General features: G+C 28.6%; 1 protein-coding gene across 3 annotated transcripts in view; it reads right to left on the minus strand.

Annotated features, from left to right (window-relative positions):
* LOC129959549 (fibroblast growth factor receptor-like 1) overlaps positions 1 to 20,074 on the minus strand; it is a 228,584-nt gene that overhangs the window by 71,227 nt on the left and 137,283 nt on the right. For all 3 annotated transcript variants that reach the window (XM_056072444.1, XM_056072445.1, XM_056072443.1), the window contains exons 3-4: positions 9,857 to 10,138; positions 1,876 to 1,959 (exon numbers count right to left, since the gene is read on the minus strand). In XM_056072444.1, the coding sequence (XP_055928419.1) occupies positions 1,876 to 1,959; positions 9,857 to 10,138 (366 nt within the window). The remainder of the gene's footprint in view (positions 1 to 1,875; positions 1,960 to 9,856; positions 10,139 to 20,074) is intronic.

Consider the following 20,074-nt stretch of genomic DNA (forward strand, 5'->3'; position numbering starts at 1 on the left):
ATTCATATATAGCCAGAGAATTTATTTAGATATTTTGTTAATATTAAGAAACGTTTTGCAATATTTTTAATGGGATTATAAGCTCAATATGTATATAGCATTTTTATTAGCACCTAAAGCTATTTTCTATTTTATTTTGACGACCATACTTTTTTAATAAACAAAAACATATTTCAGTTTCCTACTCTCTTATTTCTGTTGCATAAAAGAGCATTTCTAAAAACTCCTTTTATTTTTGACATCTGAATACAGTTCTTAAAATAACCCTGCTACAGATTATCTAAAAAATTATGGTTAAAAAAGAAGAGAGAATTCAAAAAGAAGAGAGAATCCTTGGTTTTGACAGCACTAAACTATTTTGTGTGTATTACAAATAAAATATATTTATAAATTATTGTGAAAATCATTTCTTGACACAAATTAATTTTCAACTATTGCTATCTTTATTGAAGCTTAAATTTCACAAATTCATTCAATAAAATTGAAAATATTCATAGAATAATTCAATTACAGACAATCAATTAAAGAAATATTATTAAAATATTGGAAAAAAGATCAAATTGCAATGAAAATAATCCATTGGCTTATTTCATTCGAAGCTATATCCTATTTATATTGAACTTTTAGTTTCGCAACCTCTTTCAACAAAATTTAAAAGGAAAAATTATCCCATGCGTATATAACGAGGCAGTAAAAATTTAAATTTTCTCAAATTTTATTTCATTTTATCAAAAAAAAAACACATGAAGATAAAGAGAAAACAAAAAAATACCATTGAAATAATTAAAATTAATTGCATACTCTTATTAACTTCCAACATTTTGTTTACAAAGCACAATAGAACCATTTTCAATACACATAATGCTTTGCATTTATCTCTGGAAAATAATTAAGAAACATTTGTGCTGCATTATCATTAGACAACATTTTTGTTAGCTTATCATCAATATTACTTAAGCTTTTCTTTATATTTGCTTAAACGCATTTTCTCTTAGTACATTTATTCATATGTCAGATAAATGAATTCATGTTAATAAGAACACACAAAAACAGTTTGCCTGAAATGCATTGTTCAAAGTAATGAAATAGAATTTGTTTAAATTAACATACAGTATACAATGTGTGACCAATACCATAAATCAATGCATTTTTGAATATCCATCTTAATTTCTTATAAATTTCTTTCAGAAGCTTCAAAAATGCATTTCTTTCATATCATTTACGCAATTAAACGACTTTCATACTGTTAATAAATTTAAATTACAATGCCAAATTTAATTTTGAGAATTTTCGAATATTAATTCGCCTTCCAACAAAATAAGTCTATTTTCTGTAACCATTTTAAACCAGAGTGTAAAAAATGTATCAAGCTTTCAAAAGATAGGTAGCTAGCTTAACATTAAAAAAAATTCGACAGTAACGTACATTTTGATAAGAAACTTTAGACATCTATTACAGTTTTAAAAAAATGTATGAAGGAAAACATCTTAGTTGCAGAAAGAATGCTAAGAATGTAGAAAATCTCTCCTACAAAAGCGCGAAACAAATAAGAAATGCAAAGCGATCGAAAGAAAATCTGAGATTTCAATGCATAAAATATCATTCAAGCGTTTGAGCAAAGGCATGTGTTTCGCATTTTATGCGAAAAAAAATTCCATCCGAAAGTTTTCGACTGAACGAAGGAAAAAGACTCCAAACGATTTTTTTTTCGTAAAATATAAACTAAATCTTCTCGTATCGGAATATAAAACAGACTCTGAAAATCAAGATTATTTTTTGTATGTTTTAAGAAAAGAAAGTTTTGATCTCGGTACTTCAACAGGGACATTAGAATCTTTTTTTTCTAACATCTCAAAAGAAATCCACTTTACTCACCTGTTATACTTATTTTAGATTCGTCAGTCAGGGCATCATCTGGATCAAAAATAGCTTTGTATTCTTCATAATCTTCTTCATTTCCTATTTAAAAGCAAAACAAAAATAAAAATGTTATCTTTGCTTTTAAAACATAATGCAATTTATATCGTTTTATATATCAAATAAAACAATTATAGCATTCAATCTTCTGTTTAAAACAAATATTGTTGTTATATTTTTACCCTTGGAAATAACATTTATTGCATGTTTATATTAATGAAGAAAGCATCATTACGATTGCAAAGTATTTTCAAATTCTCAAGAAAATGGCAGTACACTTCGAATAATTGTTACAAAAATAATTAAAATCATATGTTCATGTTTGATAACTTAAACTAATCAATATAAATACAAAATACTGTCAGTTACTTGAATTTTCACTATCCAGACACTGTTAATAATGCTAATTGACGAAATTTCAATTCTCACCAAGCATATTATTTGTTATTGGGGAAAATTTTCTTTCAATGGTTGCTTCCAACTCGTTTATTAGAAGTCATGAGTTATATAGACTTTGTTTTGCCGGCGTCCTGGCATAGGGGTAGCGCGTCTTCCCCGTGATCTGGGCGTCCCGGGTTCGAGTCCCGGTTTGGGCATGGTTGTTCTGCTGTTGTTCTATCTGTGAGATATGTGAATGTGCCCTCCTGTAAAAAGGTGTTGTGCAAGCGAATGAGTGATGCGTGAAGTAGCAAAGTCGTACTCTTGGCCCTAGTTGGCGCTGCTATAAAAAATAAGAGACGTCCCCCTCAGGCTTAAATCGCTGTCTTCGTAACAGCGGGCTTGACAGTGGCAAGTGCCATAAGAAACAACAAACAACAACAAGACTTTGTTTTGCGTATTCTCACAGAAAGAAATAGATTGGAGTGAGATGCGTTGGGTTCTAAGAATTACTTTATACTATATTTTCGATCTGCCTGACCACTATGATTCCATAAAAATAGGCTTTGATGTTCTGATAGCAAGTAACGTATTGATTATTTTGTATATATTTTAGAAATACATTGGAGTGAGATACGTCGACTTCTGAGAGTAACTTTATGTCGTATTTTCAATCTATCTGGTCACAATGATTCCATAAAAATAAGCTCTGATGTTCCGATGGCAATTAATGCATTGATTACTTTTTTATTCTCCCTCAAGTAAATTTGTTATTCAAAAATAAAGATATTGCATCTTTTGAAGACAATTTCTAAATTTCTTCTTTTTAAGGCACTTCGATGTTTACTGGGCTTTTTATTTTAAATCAAAACATTATCTTAATGTTTGTATAGTATTTTTGTTAGAATTCGATACAAAGATTAATGATTATTGGAAGCTTAAAATAAATATTTTCAACTATTTAAAAATAGAATGCTACATTGTATTTCATAATACCTACAATGAATTTAATTCAATAAAATTAATTTTTCTTATTCCAGTTTAATTGCATCCAAATATGCCTCTAATTAATATTTTAATATATTAAACAAAACAACATTTTTTTTTTAATTCGCTATCTTAATACAAAAAAATTGTAAGTTTATATGTAGAAAATATAAAAAAGAATTAATCATGTTTTTGCAAAAATACCTACTAATATTAAGTTAATGCATCGAATTGTGCCGCTCAGATTTTTATCCAATATAATGTTACCCCAGAAGAATTCATTAAATTATGTATAAAATTTCTAGATTTTTTTTTGGTAAAGTAACATGGAAACAGATGGAAAATAAATATAAATATATATTTAACGTAACCAGATGTCTTAAAAAAATAAAATAGAAAAGTTATTTTTAATGTCATGGTTTTAAGTCACCACTCGGCAGGTTTGAAGAATCTATGCATGCAGATGGTCAGATAATAAGTCAAATTCTGATACCATTATGAAAGCTCAACCATTTTTAACAAACAATTAATAAAAATCACCAAATTAAAATTTATTGCTATTACTTTTGTGTGGAATGAAATTCCATTAAATATTTCCCAGAATTAAACAGATGAGAAAAATAACTAAAATATTTAGTGCAATTCTGCTGCTAAGCCACTTATTAATTTGCATAAATTATCAAGAGAGCAGCGTTGAATTAATAAATAAATACCTTATAAACAGTGTACAAATAATCACGCGGGATGACACTCTAAGTCATTAATTTAGAAAATTAACGGTCTAATTGATGATCAAATTAATTAATTAAAGCAATTAAGCTAAGCTAGGGATTAAAATTAATTCGCTAATATGAAGCATTAATATAATTTAATACATTATTCTATCAAACCCAACAAAGCGGCAATGTATTTCATTATTATTCAATTAGACAACCAACGAGGTAGTAACGTTCCCGGTTTGCAGATTTAGTTTCTTGTTTTAACCTGAAATAAAGGCGCATTTATTTTGTGACATAAAGTAAGAAACCTTAAATAATTTTCTTTTAAGTAGATTGATAATTATTCAAAAATTCCTCTTAGAATATTTTTTGAACTAATTTGTTTCCCTTGGTCTTCCCAATAACTTATTAACTTTGAATATAAAATAAAAAACTAATAATTCAGTAAATAAAAATTTCAGCGAAACTTGTGAAAAAGAAAACTGTATGTTTAATAATCGCTTGCCTCTGCGAAAATCATCATGAGTTATGAATTTTTCCCAAATTCCAAAACGACAGCTGGACAACTCAGCGAAGGATGAATAATATGACCAGATGTCGTACAGCATTGTACTTTCAAGATAATTTATTTTGTAGAAAGTTCTGAATAACATTCTATGAATATTAACATCTGATATCCTTCATACTAACAGAGTTAGAGGAATTCTTTAAATGTGTTCAAACATTTGGTAATGCCTGAATAAAAGAAATAAGATGTTTCCCAATCAAACTGTAGTAAATGCGCACCTGAAAAAAGATTAAGACATTAAAGCTGTTTTGCTCCATGAGATAAGATGCAGATAAATCCGTACAAATATAGTACCATTTACATATATATAGTAGTTATCTTTCTTCTTTTAAAAAGGAACAAAAAGAAATTTTAGAATTTCCGAAAATTATGTAAGATGCGTTGACAATCATTTCCAGAAAAATTTGAGGTATTTCACTATTCGTTCGAATGTTGATTTACATTTAGAGAAAACGCAATAACACACCAGTTACTCAATACTAAGGCTAAATTACTTAGATAAGAATCTTGGATAATCAGAGAGACTCCCGATTTCAAATAAATAACTATAAAATAGAAACTTTGTCATAAAAAAAGAATAACTCAATGTATTTATTTATTGAAGCAGGCTTCTGAAGAATTCTAATTTACGTGCGAGTGCTGTTAATTGATCATCCCAAATTTTTTTTTAATTATCATTAATTTTCAAATATTCTTATTATATGTTACAACTAATTAAAGTCCCGTCCCACTAGTGGCAGATTTCCGATTAGGCAGCTGCCTAGGGCCGTTAATTTGAGATAGGCCACAAGTAGGGTGAGTAGGAAAATGTTATCAGCCTTACTACAAATAAATAAATTTATAAAAAATAAGAATTTTGTGAATTATAAAATAACAGAGATTTTATTAACTCTTTAACATGTATAACTGATCAGATTCCTATCTGCTTCATTATATTAATTTGGTAATTATAGTATACATAAGGGGCGGGTACAGGAAGGGGGATCTTAGGAGTCATTACCCCTCCTAAACCTTAGGTAATAAATACTTTGTAGTCTGTTAAAAAAACTGCCGTAAAGTTAATTACATTTGAGAAGTTGATTAGGTTATATATGATTTCTGATTTTTTAAAAAAAACTTTGATCCAAAGCATTTACTTAGATTAATTACATAAATTAGTTTATTTATATAATCCCTCCTTTTGTGCCCTTATATATCCAATCTTCTTTTTTTTTTAATTTATCAATAACCGTCATAGATGAAAATCCGATTCTCCATCTGGGACTTTTGTAAAATCAACTAAAAAACTGGGATATAATGCATATCGTTTATAATTGTTTTCTATATGTTATGTACTATCAAAGAAATTAAATATAGATATATTAAATACAGAGTATAAGCTTAGGCGATCTCCAGAATGTTGATGCTGAATATTAGCAATCATGGAAGCATTAAGTAACGATACGTACTATTCTACTTTCTTTTATTTCATAGGAAATTAATAATTTAAAGTTTGAAAATATAACCTCAAGTTTTGCATTTAAAATAAAGTCATAAGGCTTATAACTGCAAAATTTAATTCCAAAAGTCTTATTCCACAATAAATCGATTTTTTTAATTGACCCTCAAATACCTTTTGAAAATTTCCGTACCCAAGATTATATTTTTGAGCATGCCCCCCCCCACACGAAAATTTTAGCCTCTATCAGCCCCTGGCATACACAAGCACCAAGAGCTTATTTAAATGATACTGTGTGCAAACATGTATAACACGACAGACAGTCAGATAGAAAATATATAGATTTTCATTAAACTACAAAAATTAACTTTAAGTTTAAAATGTGAAACTAAATCGACTATTACTTGTAATTAAAATAATGTGCATTGACTAGGATTGCAAAATGTCTAAATTTCCTACGTCCCAGGAAAATCAATTTCAGCAATTTTCATTCGACTTATCCCATTATTTACTTACAAGCAAATAGTTAGTATTAAAATATTGATTTGAACTAATACTTATGTACAATTACCTATTTTTTTAATTGCTAATGATGGTTCAGAATCATAATTTCCTTACTTTCTGTTATCTGTAGATTCGTACTATTTTTAATGCAAATGTAAAGGGACCGACCATCCATCTTGAATTAATAAGTAGGTATATTATCAGTGAACTATCTGACTAGTAACTCTATGTCCCGAGTGTCTTCTGCCGCTTCTTCACTCTCTTACTTAAGAATAGCAAGAATGTCCCCGGTTGAAGTCAGGAAAATTTACTTTCCTTAAGCTAAATCAATTTCTCCTTTATGAGGAAAATTTACCTTTCTTAAGCTAAATCAATTCCTCCTTTATGAGGAAAATTTACCTATCTTAAGCTAAATCAATTCCTCTTTTATGAGGAATCAATATTTTCTTAAATGGCATGGTGCATTATGAACATGCATTACTTTTTGACGACAGTTTTTGTATTCTGCTAGAAGTAGTTAATGAATTAAATAAGTAAAATTTTTAAAATATTTTAAGCAGAAATTAATACTGTTTTCCATATTTATATAGGTACTCTTAATTATACTCATTTAAAAATAACCATGTAAAATTCTGTTACAAACATTTTTTTTCTATCAATTACACTTTGAGCGTCAACCTGCAGTTGAAAAATGAAAATTAATTGAAATTGAAACTAAAATTAATTGAATTAACTGAAACTGAAAATAATTACTATAAAATGTTTAACCAAAAATTATCCAATTCTCAATTGCAATTTTGTATTAAAGATATATACAGAATAATATGATATAATCTAGATTTTATTTTTAAAAATCAAATCATACCTTGGTTTATTCTGTGGCATGGCAATTTATTTTTGAAATCAGAAATGTCAAAGTCGCAATATATGATGCAAAAAAAAAAAAAAATCCTTCAAGTTGCGATATGTTTAAAGTTTTTAATACCACGGAATGTTGAAAGCTCAGCCTTCAAATATTTATAAGCATTTCTCATTGGTTTGAATACTTTGTCAAATGTATAGACAGGTTTAGAAAATTCATTTTATATCGGTATATTAAATCCGGGGTACACTAAACCGTATACGCTTATTTTCAAACATTTATGCTTTTGGACAGACAGATCTCTATCTGCGCATTATTTCCACGAATAATTTACAAATTCACCTTTAAAATGATCATTTTTTATATTTGACTATTAATTGTTTATACAATTAGATATTTTTGTCTGGTACAATATTATTTTATAATTCTGTCTTATTTTATTGACATTTTTCTTTCATTTGCTTTATTTACAATTACACAACATTTAAATTGCAAGATTTAAGAAATCATGCATGAAAAAATAAATACATTTACTGAAAACATTTTAAAGCACAATTTTATTAGCGTACTAAAATACTTTATTGTAATTGTCTAGAGCTTTTTCCTTTTTAATTTATAATTCATTATTAAAAATATTATGAAATCTTGAAATCAATTTTTTCTCAAATTCTCAACCAGATGGAGCCATTGGGTGCAATCAAAATTTAGTTAAATCAATCTATTTACAGATAATTAAACTCTGAAAGTATTAAAAAACTGCATCGTATTCGCCAACACATAATTGTACAAAATTTCAAAACTCTAGTATTCATGAAATAAGCGAAAAATCGGTTTAAAAAATCCCATTTTAAAAAATATAAAAAAACTCGATTAAAAGTCTATAAAAAGTGCAAAAAAGTTAATTAAAGTTTTTAGAATAAGGGAAAATGAATAATGATTTGATTAATTCATTTTAAAATAATAATTCTTTAAAAATGGTAGAATAATAGATCAAAAGTACGTTTCAAAAATAAATTAATCAGATTCGGGTTTTAAGTAGAATATATGTAATTTAATTAAGAGTAAAATATTTCTGGCATTAAAGTGATATTTAATTGTTCCATTACATAAAAGCTTTAAGCTTATCTTTAATTAAAATAAACATTTATTCCATGAAACTATCCCTTTTAAGAAGAAAAGATTAATGAAGTTGTAATTTGCAGGCTTAGTTTTAATCCTATCTAATTCATTCTTTAGTATAAAATAAAATGATATATGAGAGTTATACAAATAGGGTTTTTGCCATTTAATACTCTTGCGCTTTTAAGGAAAGAGTTTTAAAAAAATGAATTAATTCTTCATAGTCTGTAAGCAAATAAAATTGTTTGGAGAAAACCTCCCATCATTACTGAGAATTTTAAATTTAAAATAAAATGTATAATTGTATCGATAATATTAAAGAAGACAAATATTAAAAATGAAATACCACTAAGTTGTGTTCCATAATAATAATAATAATAATAAAATGTTTCGAATTTCAGATAAAGTTTATACTGAAGCTATTTTAGCGGAAAATACAATATTATGCTTCGGAGTTTAATATGGTGGCAATAAAATGAATATTAGCAGGTAAAGAAGCTCTGTAAAAAAGAGATTCCTTTGAGAATAATTATCAGGAAATTAGTTTCTAAATTTTGCTACTAAATAAATTCTCATTAAATTGGACGATTTATTAAATACAAAATGGACTTTCTTCATGTGAATAGAAAATCAAAATTCTACTATTTTCTGATCAAAAGAGACATGCTGCCATAGTAAAAGCAGAGATACAAGATTTCAAGATTTCTAAAATTCTTTACATTAAATGTCATTTACTATTTGAAATCTACAATTATTATTATTATTATTTGTTAGGAAACCATGAATAGTAAGCTACAATTAACGTGGGTTTACACTCAACCAGTTATAAGATTCTAGTAAATCACGCATGCGCAGAAGGAAGATTACCCATGCGCTGAGAGAGTGGACAGTTGCAAGTTCTTGTCTCGACTGGACAAGTACTTGCTACTGTACGATTTCTGCGTATACATGATCCTACTGGTGGTTTGTAGTTGGCTGAATGTAAACCCACCTTTAGGAAATTTAGTTGAACTAAAATACGGCCAACTATGTCTTATTTCAGTTGTGTTTCCTATTAAAATATTCCTATCAATAGGCTAGTTATCAAATCCCGATAACAGAAAAAATATTAAAAAAGGTAATGGTAGATGAAATAATAAAATTTCTTTAATCACCATCAGCTGCCATTACTGGATTAGACAAAATCACTATCACTGGGTTGGAGGTCAAACCCATGAATCACCAATTAAATTTATTTACATAATAAAAACTGTAAAAAAAAATACTGTAAAGAATCAGACTTCATTAGAATTTATATAAAGGCAGAGAGCAGATTTATAACAATAAACCTTTCGAAAAAAAATTATTAAAAAAATTATTCTTACCAATGACTAGAAGAGTTGTGTTAAATTCCACACTTCCGAAACCATTGACAGCGCGACATTTGTACACGCCAGTATCATCGTAGACAGTTTCTTTGATTCTAAGAGATCCGTTGCTTAAAATTCTCAAACGGTGACTTCCATAAGTCATAATGGTTTCTTTATCTTTATACCACTCGAATATCATGTCCCTTGTGTTACGTACTGGGCATTCTACAACTATATTCGTCCCAGGTCTCACAATTTGTTGTCGTGATGCATTTTTTGTAGTTAGTTGTGGTGGACCTATTATAAAAGAAATAATAAAACTCAATTCACAAATCATCAATTTTTCTTTCCTTTCTTCATTTATCCTTATTTTATTATTATATTGCACATTTCCTCCTTAATTACAATTTTTAAAGATAATTGATACTTGTCACGTATTTGAATCGTAATGCTTCTCTTCTAAACATTTGCAAAGTTAGGGAGATTTATCACCATATAGTTCGCGCACTCCGTCTACTCTCACGTACATCAACACATATCACAAAGAAATAAAGCCTTTAAGAGATAAACAGTGGCATTTTAAAGATATAAAGGCAACTGAAATGGAATTTAACTTCATTTGTTGTTGTCATTCAAAATACATCGGAATTTTGTTTTCTGAAACATATATCATATTTCTTTTTATTTTTAATTTTATTTTTTCGGCAATAAATACTTTTTAAAATGCAACGCAAAAATTAATGTTTAATTATACAGTATAATGATATACTAGATTGAAAAATAAGAATAAGTTCAACTTGAAATTTTCGAGAGAATTCAAACGACCGTAATTCTGTTTTTAGATACTCAAAAAGTTTAACCTGACTCAAAACCAAAAATTAGACAACATATTCAAAATGATAAGATCTCACGTATTAGCTGGATACATAAACATAAAATTTCCGGAAAGGCGATAGAATTATGTAAATGTTCGAATTAAAGAATTGGCATCTACATCAATGAAAAGAGGGAGTAGTGATCATAGAAATACAGAATATTTTTTTTCATTTCATTTCATTTCAGTATCACAGGAAGCGAATGTTAGAAAACATTTCTGAAAATGAGCGATAGAGAAAGACAAGAGAACAGTGTCTAATGAAAATATAATTCATTTGTCCTTATTCTAATTCAGTTATAATCATAATCCATATCTATTTCAGTTTGAAAATGCAATTGATACTACAAAATATCATCAAACGCCAGCCCGTCAATGTAAATAATTAATATACATAAGGTAAAAATGTAATTTTTTTTCAGATATCATTTTTACTATTTTAAGTTATTCCATTTATTTATAAATACTTCACTATTTTCCCATGTTATACATATCATCCAGTTATCTATGCATTAAGAGCAGTAAATTTTCTTTACTATGCTGTGACCAAAGAAGATTGAATTCTAATAATTATTAAATTCTAAAATAATTCCAACACAATTAGAGGTTTTTTTCTTCATCATTTTCAAGACATAAATAAGTTACATGTATCAATATAACATTAGTATTTAAGCATTTTCAGATGTGTAATGAAATTAATTAACATTCGATTGTATCTTTAATACGTAAAGTCTAAACAATTACAGATTCCACAATTACATAAACGGAAACTCACTTATTATAGATTATCAAATAAGTCTAAATAGGAATCCGAATGAACTTAAACTGGATATCAAATTTTCCATCTCATTATGAAATGTCATTAGATTAGAATTAATCTAGCTCTGTATTCATCAATTTTTCTTTAACAGTGGGGTATTCAATGTATTTTACGAAAGGTTTGAACACTTTACACGATCCAATCTTCAGATAAGAAGTATCGATTCTTAATATGATTTGAAAGATGCTACTTCATTTTTTAAGGTGTCTCGTATATTTATTCATAAAGACGGAAGTTTCTTCCTGCAACTTTACAATAAGCATGTTTCATATTTAGCATCGGAGTACAGAACTGAGTACACGTTCTGGACAAATATGCGGACAAATATTCTGAACAAATATGGACAAGCAGTGATCTGATTTTGGTCATAATTGAATATATTTTTGCTACATTTTAATATATACAGGTCCACAATTTTTGAAGTAAAGATCACATACAAACTTTTGATCATTTACCTTAAACCAGTTTTGAATTATTGCTTTCGCGCTTTATAGTTTGCGGACACAGTTAGGGGATATACGAGCAAATTTGGTGTAGAATTTGTAATACATCTACATTCTTGATATTAAAACAGCGTGTTGATTTTCATTCATTTAATTTATTGCAAAGATGTGTTGTATTCACATACACACGGAAGGACAGACCAACATTCACCTTGTCGACGAATTGCGCGAAACTCTTACACATATCTAAAATTTGTGGTGAAAGCTTATAAACCAGTTAACAGCTACGCTGCACGAGCCATTGCTTTTGTATCGTGGTCATGTTACTGGTTTGTGAACCACAAGGTGCCAGGTTCTATCCTAGCTCATCGCAAATTCGCCACAAATTACTGTGACATGACTAATGCTAAATTTCGCCCGTGTATCTCTTTCAATTTTTGGTTAATCGGGTTTGTTTACATATGGGCACACAAATATAACCGCCAAACTTTTGGGACTCGTAATAGCCAAAAACGTGAAGTTTCATTAAAATCTGGAAGTGGAAACTTTAGACGATTGGATGACTTTAACACTAATTTTCTTCTTTCTCATACGAGAAAGGCAAACAAATCATGATTTTTCTGATATTTTTATACTGAAAGAAGGCAAGCAAAATATATCCCCAATAAAAGTAAAGAAAAGCATCACAAATAAACTACAAATCTACTTCAGTACACAAATATAAAAACAAAATCGACGGTAATCAGATCAAATCCACAGACCCTTAATCGATATTTACCAGAACCATAACGAGCCTTTTTCGTTTGTTGATAAATACGAAGGTCATTTAAATGAAATAGAAAACACGGGATAATCATTTCCTCCATCGATTTTATCATTACTCACAACAACTGAGTCAATAGAATTCAATCAATATAAATCAGTGAATTCAGCGAGTAATAAAATACGATACTCAGTGAACTGTTCAGCTGAGCTTAATAATCTTTCGAATAACAAGCTATGTAATGGAATTCGAACTTTTATTTGTTTTTTCTGCCGGTATTATGATGATTAAGACATTACTTCACTTAATATCGATCGCGTTCGTTAATCCAGTCATTATTTGTGCATTTGCAACGGTTTGTTGTTTCCAAATGTTTGTCTTTAGATAATGCCTATCTTCGATGTTTGGCTCATTTATACCTTTTGTCTCATATTCAATGCTTAAAGAATTTTCAGCTAAATATCTTTTGTGACTGAAATCATTTTAGCAACTAATTTTTTCATTAGAGAATGCTTCGGATTCGCTGCTTCACAAAACAAATTAGATATAATCAAGATTAGTAAAATAGGTTCACGAATCGTTAAACAAACTGGTTTCTGAATTTCAAGCAATTCAAATAAAAAAATTAGGTTTTGATATCTACAAAAGAATTGGTCTTCCTTTATTTTAATCATATAATTAATTATCAGCTTCAATCCTTTGTCAGAAATCACAGTGACCTTGTGATATAATTCCTGGTTCCAAGACCCAAACCGTGTTTGTTCTGGTGCAGATTAAATCTGACGGTAAAGATTAAATTTTCTGCCATTAGAATGGCATGAAATATTGGAGAGGGATTGCCAGCTCAGATACTGTTTTCATCATTCGATTGTCATCCATATTTGCGAGGTTCTACATCTCCTATTGTTTCAAAAGAAACTTATAATGCGACTCTCATCTGTTCTGTTGTATTGCATTACTGTGATATATTTATTACCAATATAGAAAGGCAAAAATAACTACTCCCCCCCTTCCCTGTTGATGATCAAAAAATCGAGCTAATTTTGCACTAGATGATCTCAAAAAAAAAAATGAAACATTTTCTTGATTCTCCAACAGAAATTAAATTCAGAACAGGAGATTAAGGATAAATATTAAAATCAAAATGAATTTTTATGGCGGAAACATCAGTCAAAAATTGACAGAAACTAACTAACGTTTCATTCAAGGAAACAAGAAAAAAAAACTTGTTCAAAATTTGACAAAAAAAAAAAAATTGTCAGTACAAGTAAAAATAATAATGCCCCGAAAAAAACTTTATATGTGTATAATTCGATTTTTTTTTTCTAGAAAAAAGAAGTTAACAATCGATGGTAATCTTATAAAGCTCACAAGATACAATTTTGGATTCGTAAAAGCTTTAACAATATTTTGCACGGTACTTCTCAAATCACGAAAGCAAAATCATTACATTAAAATTTCATAACAACTATAAAACTCAAGTTTAGCTCAATGCTTCATCTATTAAAGTTTGAAGTGAAGTTTCAAACATTGGGAGATTTAGTTACATTAAATTACAGACTTAACATTACTTGCATTAATAGTAGCCCGAGATAAGCACTTGCTTCCCCATAAAGAAGTCACCAAAGAAGAAACTGCTTTATTGTTCGCTTCTTCTTTCTAAATTAATTTCTTTTTCGTGCTCATTTTTCCAGCACGAAACAGATAGAATGGATCATTAGATTAACTATTACAGCTAACGATTTCCCCTTGTTTTTCAAATCGTTGTTTAACATGTCAAGCGGTAATGGAAATAACTTGTACTTTAAAATAATGCATGTATGGACGAGATTTAATAATTTTATTAATAAAAAGTCATTATTCAATCGCTCAGAGCACTTACAAAAGAAGATCAATTTAGATGCACGTGAGGAAAATGCAGTTTTCATGTAAAAGAAAATTAATATGAAAACGAGAAATCTCTATAAAATGCAAACGTTATCGCAATACATATTTATTTTGCTTACCTTTCAATTAAAAATTCAATGTGTTCAAACATTTTTTGGTGTTTTTATTGGTCACCAAAAGATTTTTGAAGCGCTTCATTGAATGCATTATAAAAAAAAATACTCCCGACGAAAACTTTTTAACCGAGTTCTTTATTTTAATCAACATGTAGGGGATTTCCCGCACTGTTTTGGCGAAGTTTTTTATTTATTCTTTTATGGATCAAGATGAATAAGTTTCTCATACCAACAAGCAGTCTTCTTTTTCACTTGTTTTCTATTTAATTTTTATGTAAACTTAATTTATATGCGCTGCTTTTGACATTTATTATCGAAACTGTCTGATTTTCATTCCTGTATTAATGAGCAGTCTTTAATAAAAGTCTCGCATCTGATAGATTAATGGAAATATCTAATTATAAAAGAATATAAGAATTTGCATAAAAAATTATCATTGCTTTCAAACAGAATCCCTTTATATTCTAGACAGGAACAAGCAGGGAGAGATAAAGTGAAGTTCAGTATTTCAATAAGCAGATGAGCTATAAAAATTTATGAATATTAACGCTTGTTGTTGCATTCTTAAAGATTAAAATGAAATTTAATCTTTAAGAATGCAACAATAAGCTATAAACATCCAGAATTCGAAATATTATGATAAATCAATACTATTTTAATTCATAAAGGAGAGGAATTTAAGACGCGCTATTCCACAGAAATCTCGATATTAAGTTTACGTTACTTAATTTAAAGGAATGGAACTTCAATGCATCCGACTCAGAGATTTATAGACTTCTTTAAAATATATTTATAATATAGAAGTTAACAAATTTGCAAGGGAAACTACTTTCCAGAAATGAATCTTGCGTATAAAGAATATACAACTTCAAAATATAAAGATTTCAGAAGTGGCAAAGAAAATAAAAAAGAATTTTAAAATTATGAAGAAAAGCATCCTTCAGAATATGGATAAATATTTTTTACATATAAAAAAAACCCCCTAAGAATAGAAAACCGATTTATTTAGAGAAATTTTAACAAAGAAATTATATTAATAGAAAATATTTGTTTACTTTTTTATTCAAACGAATAAAGGACTTACTTTAAATATCCATCGCTCTTTCTTTTTACTTTCTCGTATACGAAGTATAGAAAAAGTATTGCAATTGTCAAATATTCGAATTCGAGATTTCGATGAATTTCCATGGTTCAGACATCCTTCAATTCTAAAAATACATTTTGGCATTATATCTGACTGTCTGTGAACACAACTCAAAACGCTTTCAACTAGACGTTTGAAATTTGGTATAGTCAGCCATCTAACTCTCCTACCCGCCACGAAGACACATGGATTTAAACCATAAAAACTGAATGACCGGACCGCCGCAACAGTAACATTGGCGGGAACTGTGGTTGAGTCCTAAGGGCCGTCACTGGCCACGGTACAACCCTCCCCGAAGGAAGTACGTCCCGTCATCGATGGGAGGAGTCAGATCCCCCACCTATTAGTGTACCCTCCAGGGTGGCGAGATCCAACAAACATGCCGGAAGCATCTCATCCTCAATTCGAGGTGCCCCCGAGGGGTTGAAATTTGGTATATAGACTTGAAACCAAATTTGTAAATTTTTATCAAATTTTGAACGAACTCCACCAACAGGAAGTCTGGCTGGCTGGCTGGCTGTTGGATTACAAATGATTCCAAAACGCAAAGAGCTAGGTAAATAAAAATTGTTTACAGATTCCGCATCTAAAATATAGATTCTTAAGAAATCTCGAACTAAATCCGTCAAAGAGTTAGCTATCTGTCGGTCTGTTCTTTCGTGTGCATTTAAAAACTTTCGATCATTGACATAGATCAATTAAATTTGGTGCGTGATCTTGCTTACTACAACTGTAGTTCCGTGTTAAATTTTGGTTACAATTGTTGGAAAAAAGATGTCCAAAATATATATCCGTGGGATAGATTCAGTAAAACTGCTCAAGCCAAAAATCTATATTTCTTATCTATCGACTACAACTGTAGTTCCGTTTCAAATTTTGGTTACAATTGTTGGAAAAAAGACGTCCAAAATACATATCCGTTGGACAGATTAAGTAAAACTGTTCACTCCAAAAATCTACATTTCGTAATTATTTTGTGTAAATGCTATGCAATGCATTCTCATCCTTCAATTTTATGTGAGAGAAGAGGGATAAGTCCTTTGTTGGAAAATTATACGAGAAAGTTTCGGTGAAACCACACCCACCGGTCTATGAAATGGCTTCAATCTCATATTTAAGATAAATGATTTGATATGTTCTACAAAAACTCAACCTGAGACTGAAAATAATTTAAATAATTAAGACATAATTAAGGTTAGATTATATAACTGATGATTGGTCTTTAAACAAGCATATAAAGTAAACAAATAAGTATATAAATATTTCAAAACAAGTATATAAAGATGAAAACATTAAAAAGTGCAGTTTTATTGAAACTCATATTGGGGGACCCAAATAAACAAACTGAAAGGAACGTAATTATAGAGATTTCGACAATCATTTTTTTAAATCATTTTATTCACTTTTCACGTTCGTAAGAATCGAAATAATGTTAATCGTAGTAAATTACCTTCTTTATAGATATTGAATGCATTAAATGAAAAGCTGAATGGATGTTTGCATGACGCCGACTTTTTGATACTTACCTCGTAATGCTTCTATAACTACTTAAATATGGCATTGCTAAAATGTCTCATTGACAATTTCCATCTCATTTTCCTCTGTAAATACCCAAAGAATAATACTCATAGTAATCATATGTTTTTATAATCCTAGAATGCATTACATCAAAATCCGATTAGATGTTTATTTGGCCAACGTTTTAATAAATGGACGGCGACTGCTTGGTCGCTGGCTTCTTAATTATGTTGTTACTGCTTAAAAGATGTCTCACTAAATTACAACCAGCTTTCATTCTGTTTTTTTTTTTTTTTTTTTTTTCCTTCATTCACTCTTGAAATCAATTATTCTTCCTCCAGTCTGTATAGACGAAGAATGTATTTTGATTTAGACTCATTCACTGTTTTCTCTGTGTGTGGTCTTCGGATAACAGCAATTAAGCTATTTTATTAGAACAGTAGATCTGATTCTTCCTTACAAATTGATAGTTGCAGTGCCACTACAATTAATAAGCAATAACGCGGTCAGTAGTAGCAACGTAAAAAGTTTTTCCACCAAAATTGGACGTTGTTAATCGGTTATTAAATGCTCATCAAATGCAATATCAAAACATTTAACTATGTATTTGGTATATTATAACTGTAATCCTGAAAATGAACAAATATATACAAATGAAATTATGTTTCTGAATGGTTGGCAGTCGGAATTAAGAAAAAACATCGCTCTATTTATTAAATTGATTGATTAAAATACTAATAATCTTTATATTAAGTAGTCAATAAAATTGATAAAAATAATTTTTATAAAAAAATTTATGTAATTATTAATCAGTTAGAGTTCATTTGAAAGATGAAATGATAACGCCATCTTAACATAATCATCTCTCGAGTCCATAACATTGGAATTGAAATTGGAATAGACGAATGTGAACCAAATTTAAACACACAAAAAAAAGACTACTTGAAATACAAATGTAGAAAAAGCAGAATTGTGCTAGGAATTGAAAGAAAAAAGACGCAAAAGTATGAAGACATGTAGAAAAACTTACGGTACTTTAACGTAATTATTAAAACAATTATTTTAAAATTTCCATAATGTACGAAATAAAGAATAAATTTGAAGTCCAGAAATTAAACAAAATAACTGCACATATATGAAACATGTTATGTCTTCATATTTTCTAGAGTTTCAGTTTTACATGTATATTAAAGCAATTTTTTCTTTACTTTTTCGATATTTTTGGCAGAAAAAATGTCATTTTTTTTTCAATGAAGGGGAAAAAAATTTTAAAAAATCTACATTTTATTAAATTTGAACGAGTAATGAAATTACATATACAACATACTTTTGAATTAACAGACTAATCAGAGCATAAACGTGTGCGTTAAATCGCGAATGGTACAGCAGAGAATATTTAAAATGATAAACTACTCTTGAAATTGAATAGTTAATATTAATGTAGAAATTTTATTATAGATATCATATTAGTAAATAAAAAATTAAAAAAGGAAGAACTTTAGCTAAATTATATATGTTCAACCAAAACCCTTTAAACTAAGGATTTACATAAATTGTAAATGTTTACGGCAACTACTAATTTTCTCAAGAATTATACGAATATATAAAAAAATAGAAAACTTTTTAGTTCATATTAAAATGCAAAGCGAAATTTTTTTCTATTGGTATTTCACGAAGACTAAACTCTCAGACAAAAATTTAACTAAATATTTTACTAAAATGTCCTATAAACTAGTTTATTTTATTTCAAGGATAAAAAATAAATTTTCAAGGATCTCATAAAATCTAACTGCTATTAAAACTCAACAGAAGTTATCATATAAAACGTCATACGCAGCAATACATCATAGGTAATCATATCTAAATTTAAGTACCTTTAATAAATTACATCATGAATTATTTTTCAAGTATTTTTATTGCATTCGCGCAATTTAATTTTAAAAAGAAAGTTTTTTTAACCATATTATCCAATAGCATATTGTGTTATTTTTAAATGAAAAATTTAATTTTCTTCATCACTATTACTTCAAACTGTTAAGTTTAATTTTCCATTGCGATTTTCTTAAAGGATAACAATTCATTTTCAATAAATACATAATAATTGTAATCTTCAATCTTTCGTGACGGTGAGAGAGGGATTGAGGGGGGGGGGGTGATGCATTTTAAATGTATCGTAAAAATGAATGATCTGCGAACTTTTAACTGAAATGAAATGCATTCAAACGCAATAAATTCCACTCGAATTTAAATTAAAATCAGTCTAAATTATCGCGTTATTTCAGTCATTTTTTTTAAAGCAAAATGGAACTTCTGTAATATTTGCTTTCTAAATTCAGCTTTAAAATTTGTTATTTACAGAATATATACCATAAAATAAAATTTATGTTCACGATAAAATATAAATTATTTACGATACATAAACGAAATGAATCCAAATTATGAATTAAATTTATTTATAGTCGAACTCATTTTAAGTATTTTTTAATCACTGAGCTTCAACTGAAAACAATACCATTCAATAGCTCCATAGACAAACAACATTTTATCAAGTCCAACTCAAAATCTCGGGCAAGGCTAGTTAGTTTTGCCCAAGCAATCAGAACTGGTTTTTATTAGAAAATATTTCAAGAAAGCGAGGGAATTGAATAAGTGGTTTTACTCCTTTTTT

This window comes from Argiope bruennichi, chromosome X1 (genome assembly GCF_947563725.1).
Source record: "Argiope bruennichi chromosome X1, qqArgBrue1.1, whole genome shotgun sequence".
NCBI classification, from domain to species: Eukaryota; Metazoa; Arthropoda; class Arachnida; order Araneae; family Araneidae; genus Argiope; species Argiope bruennichi.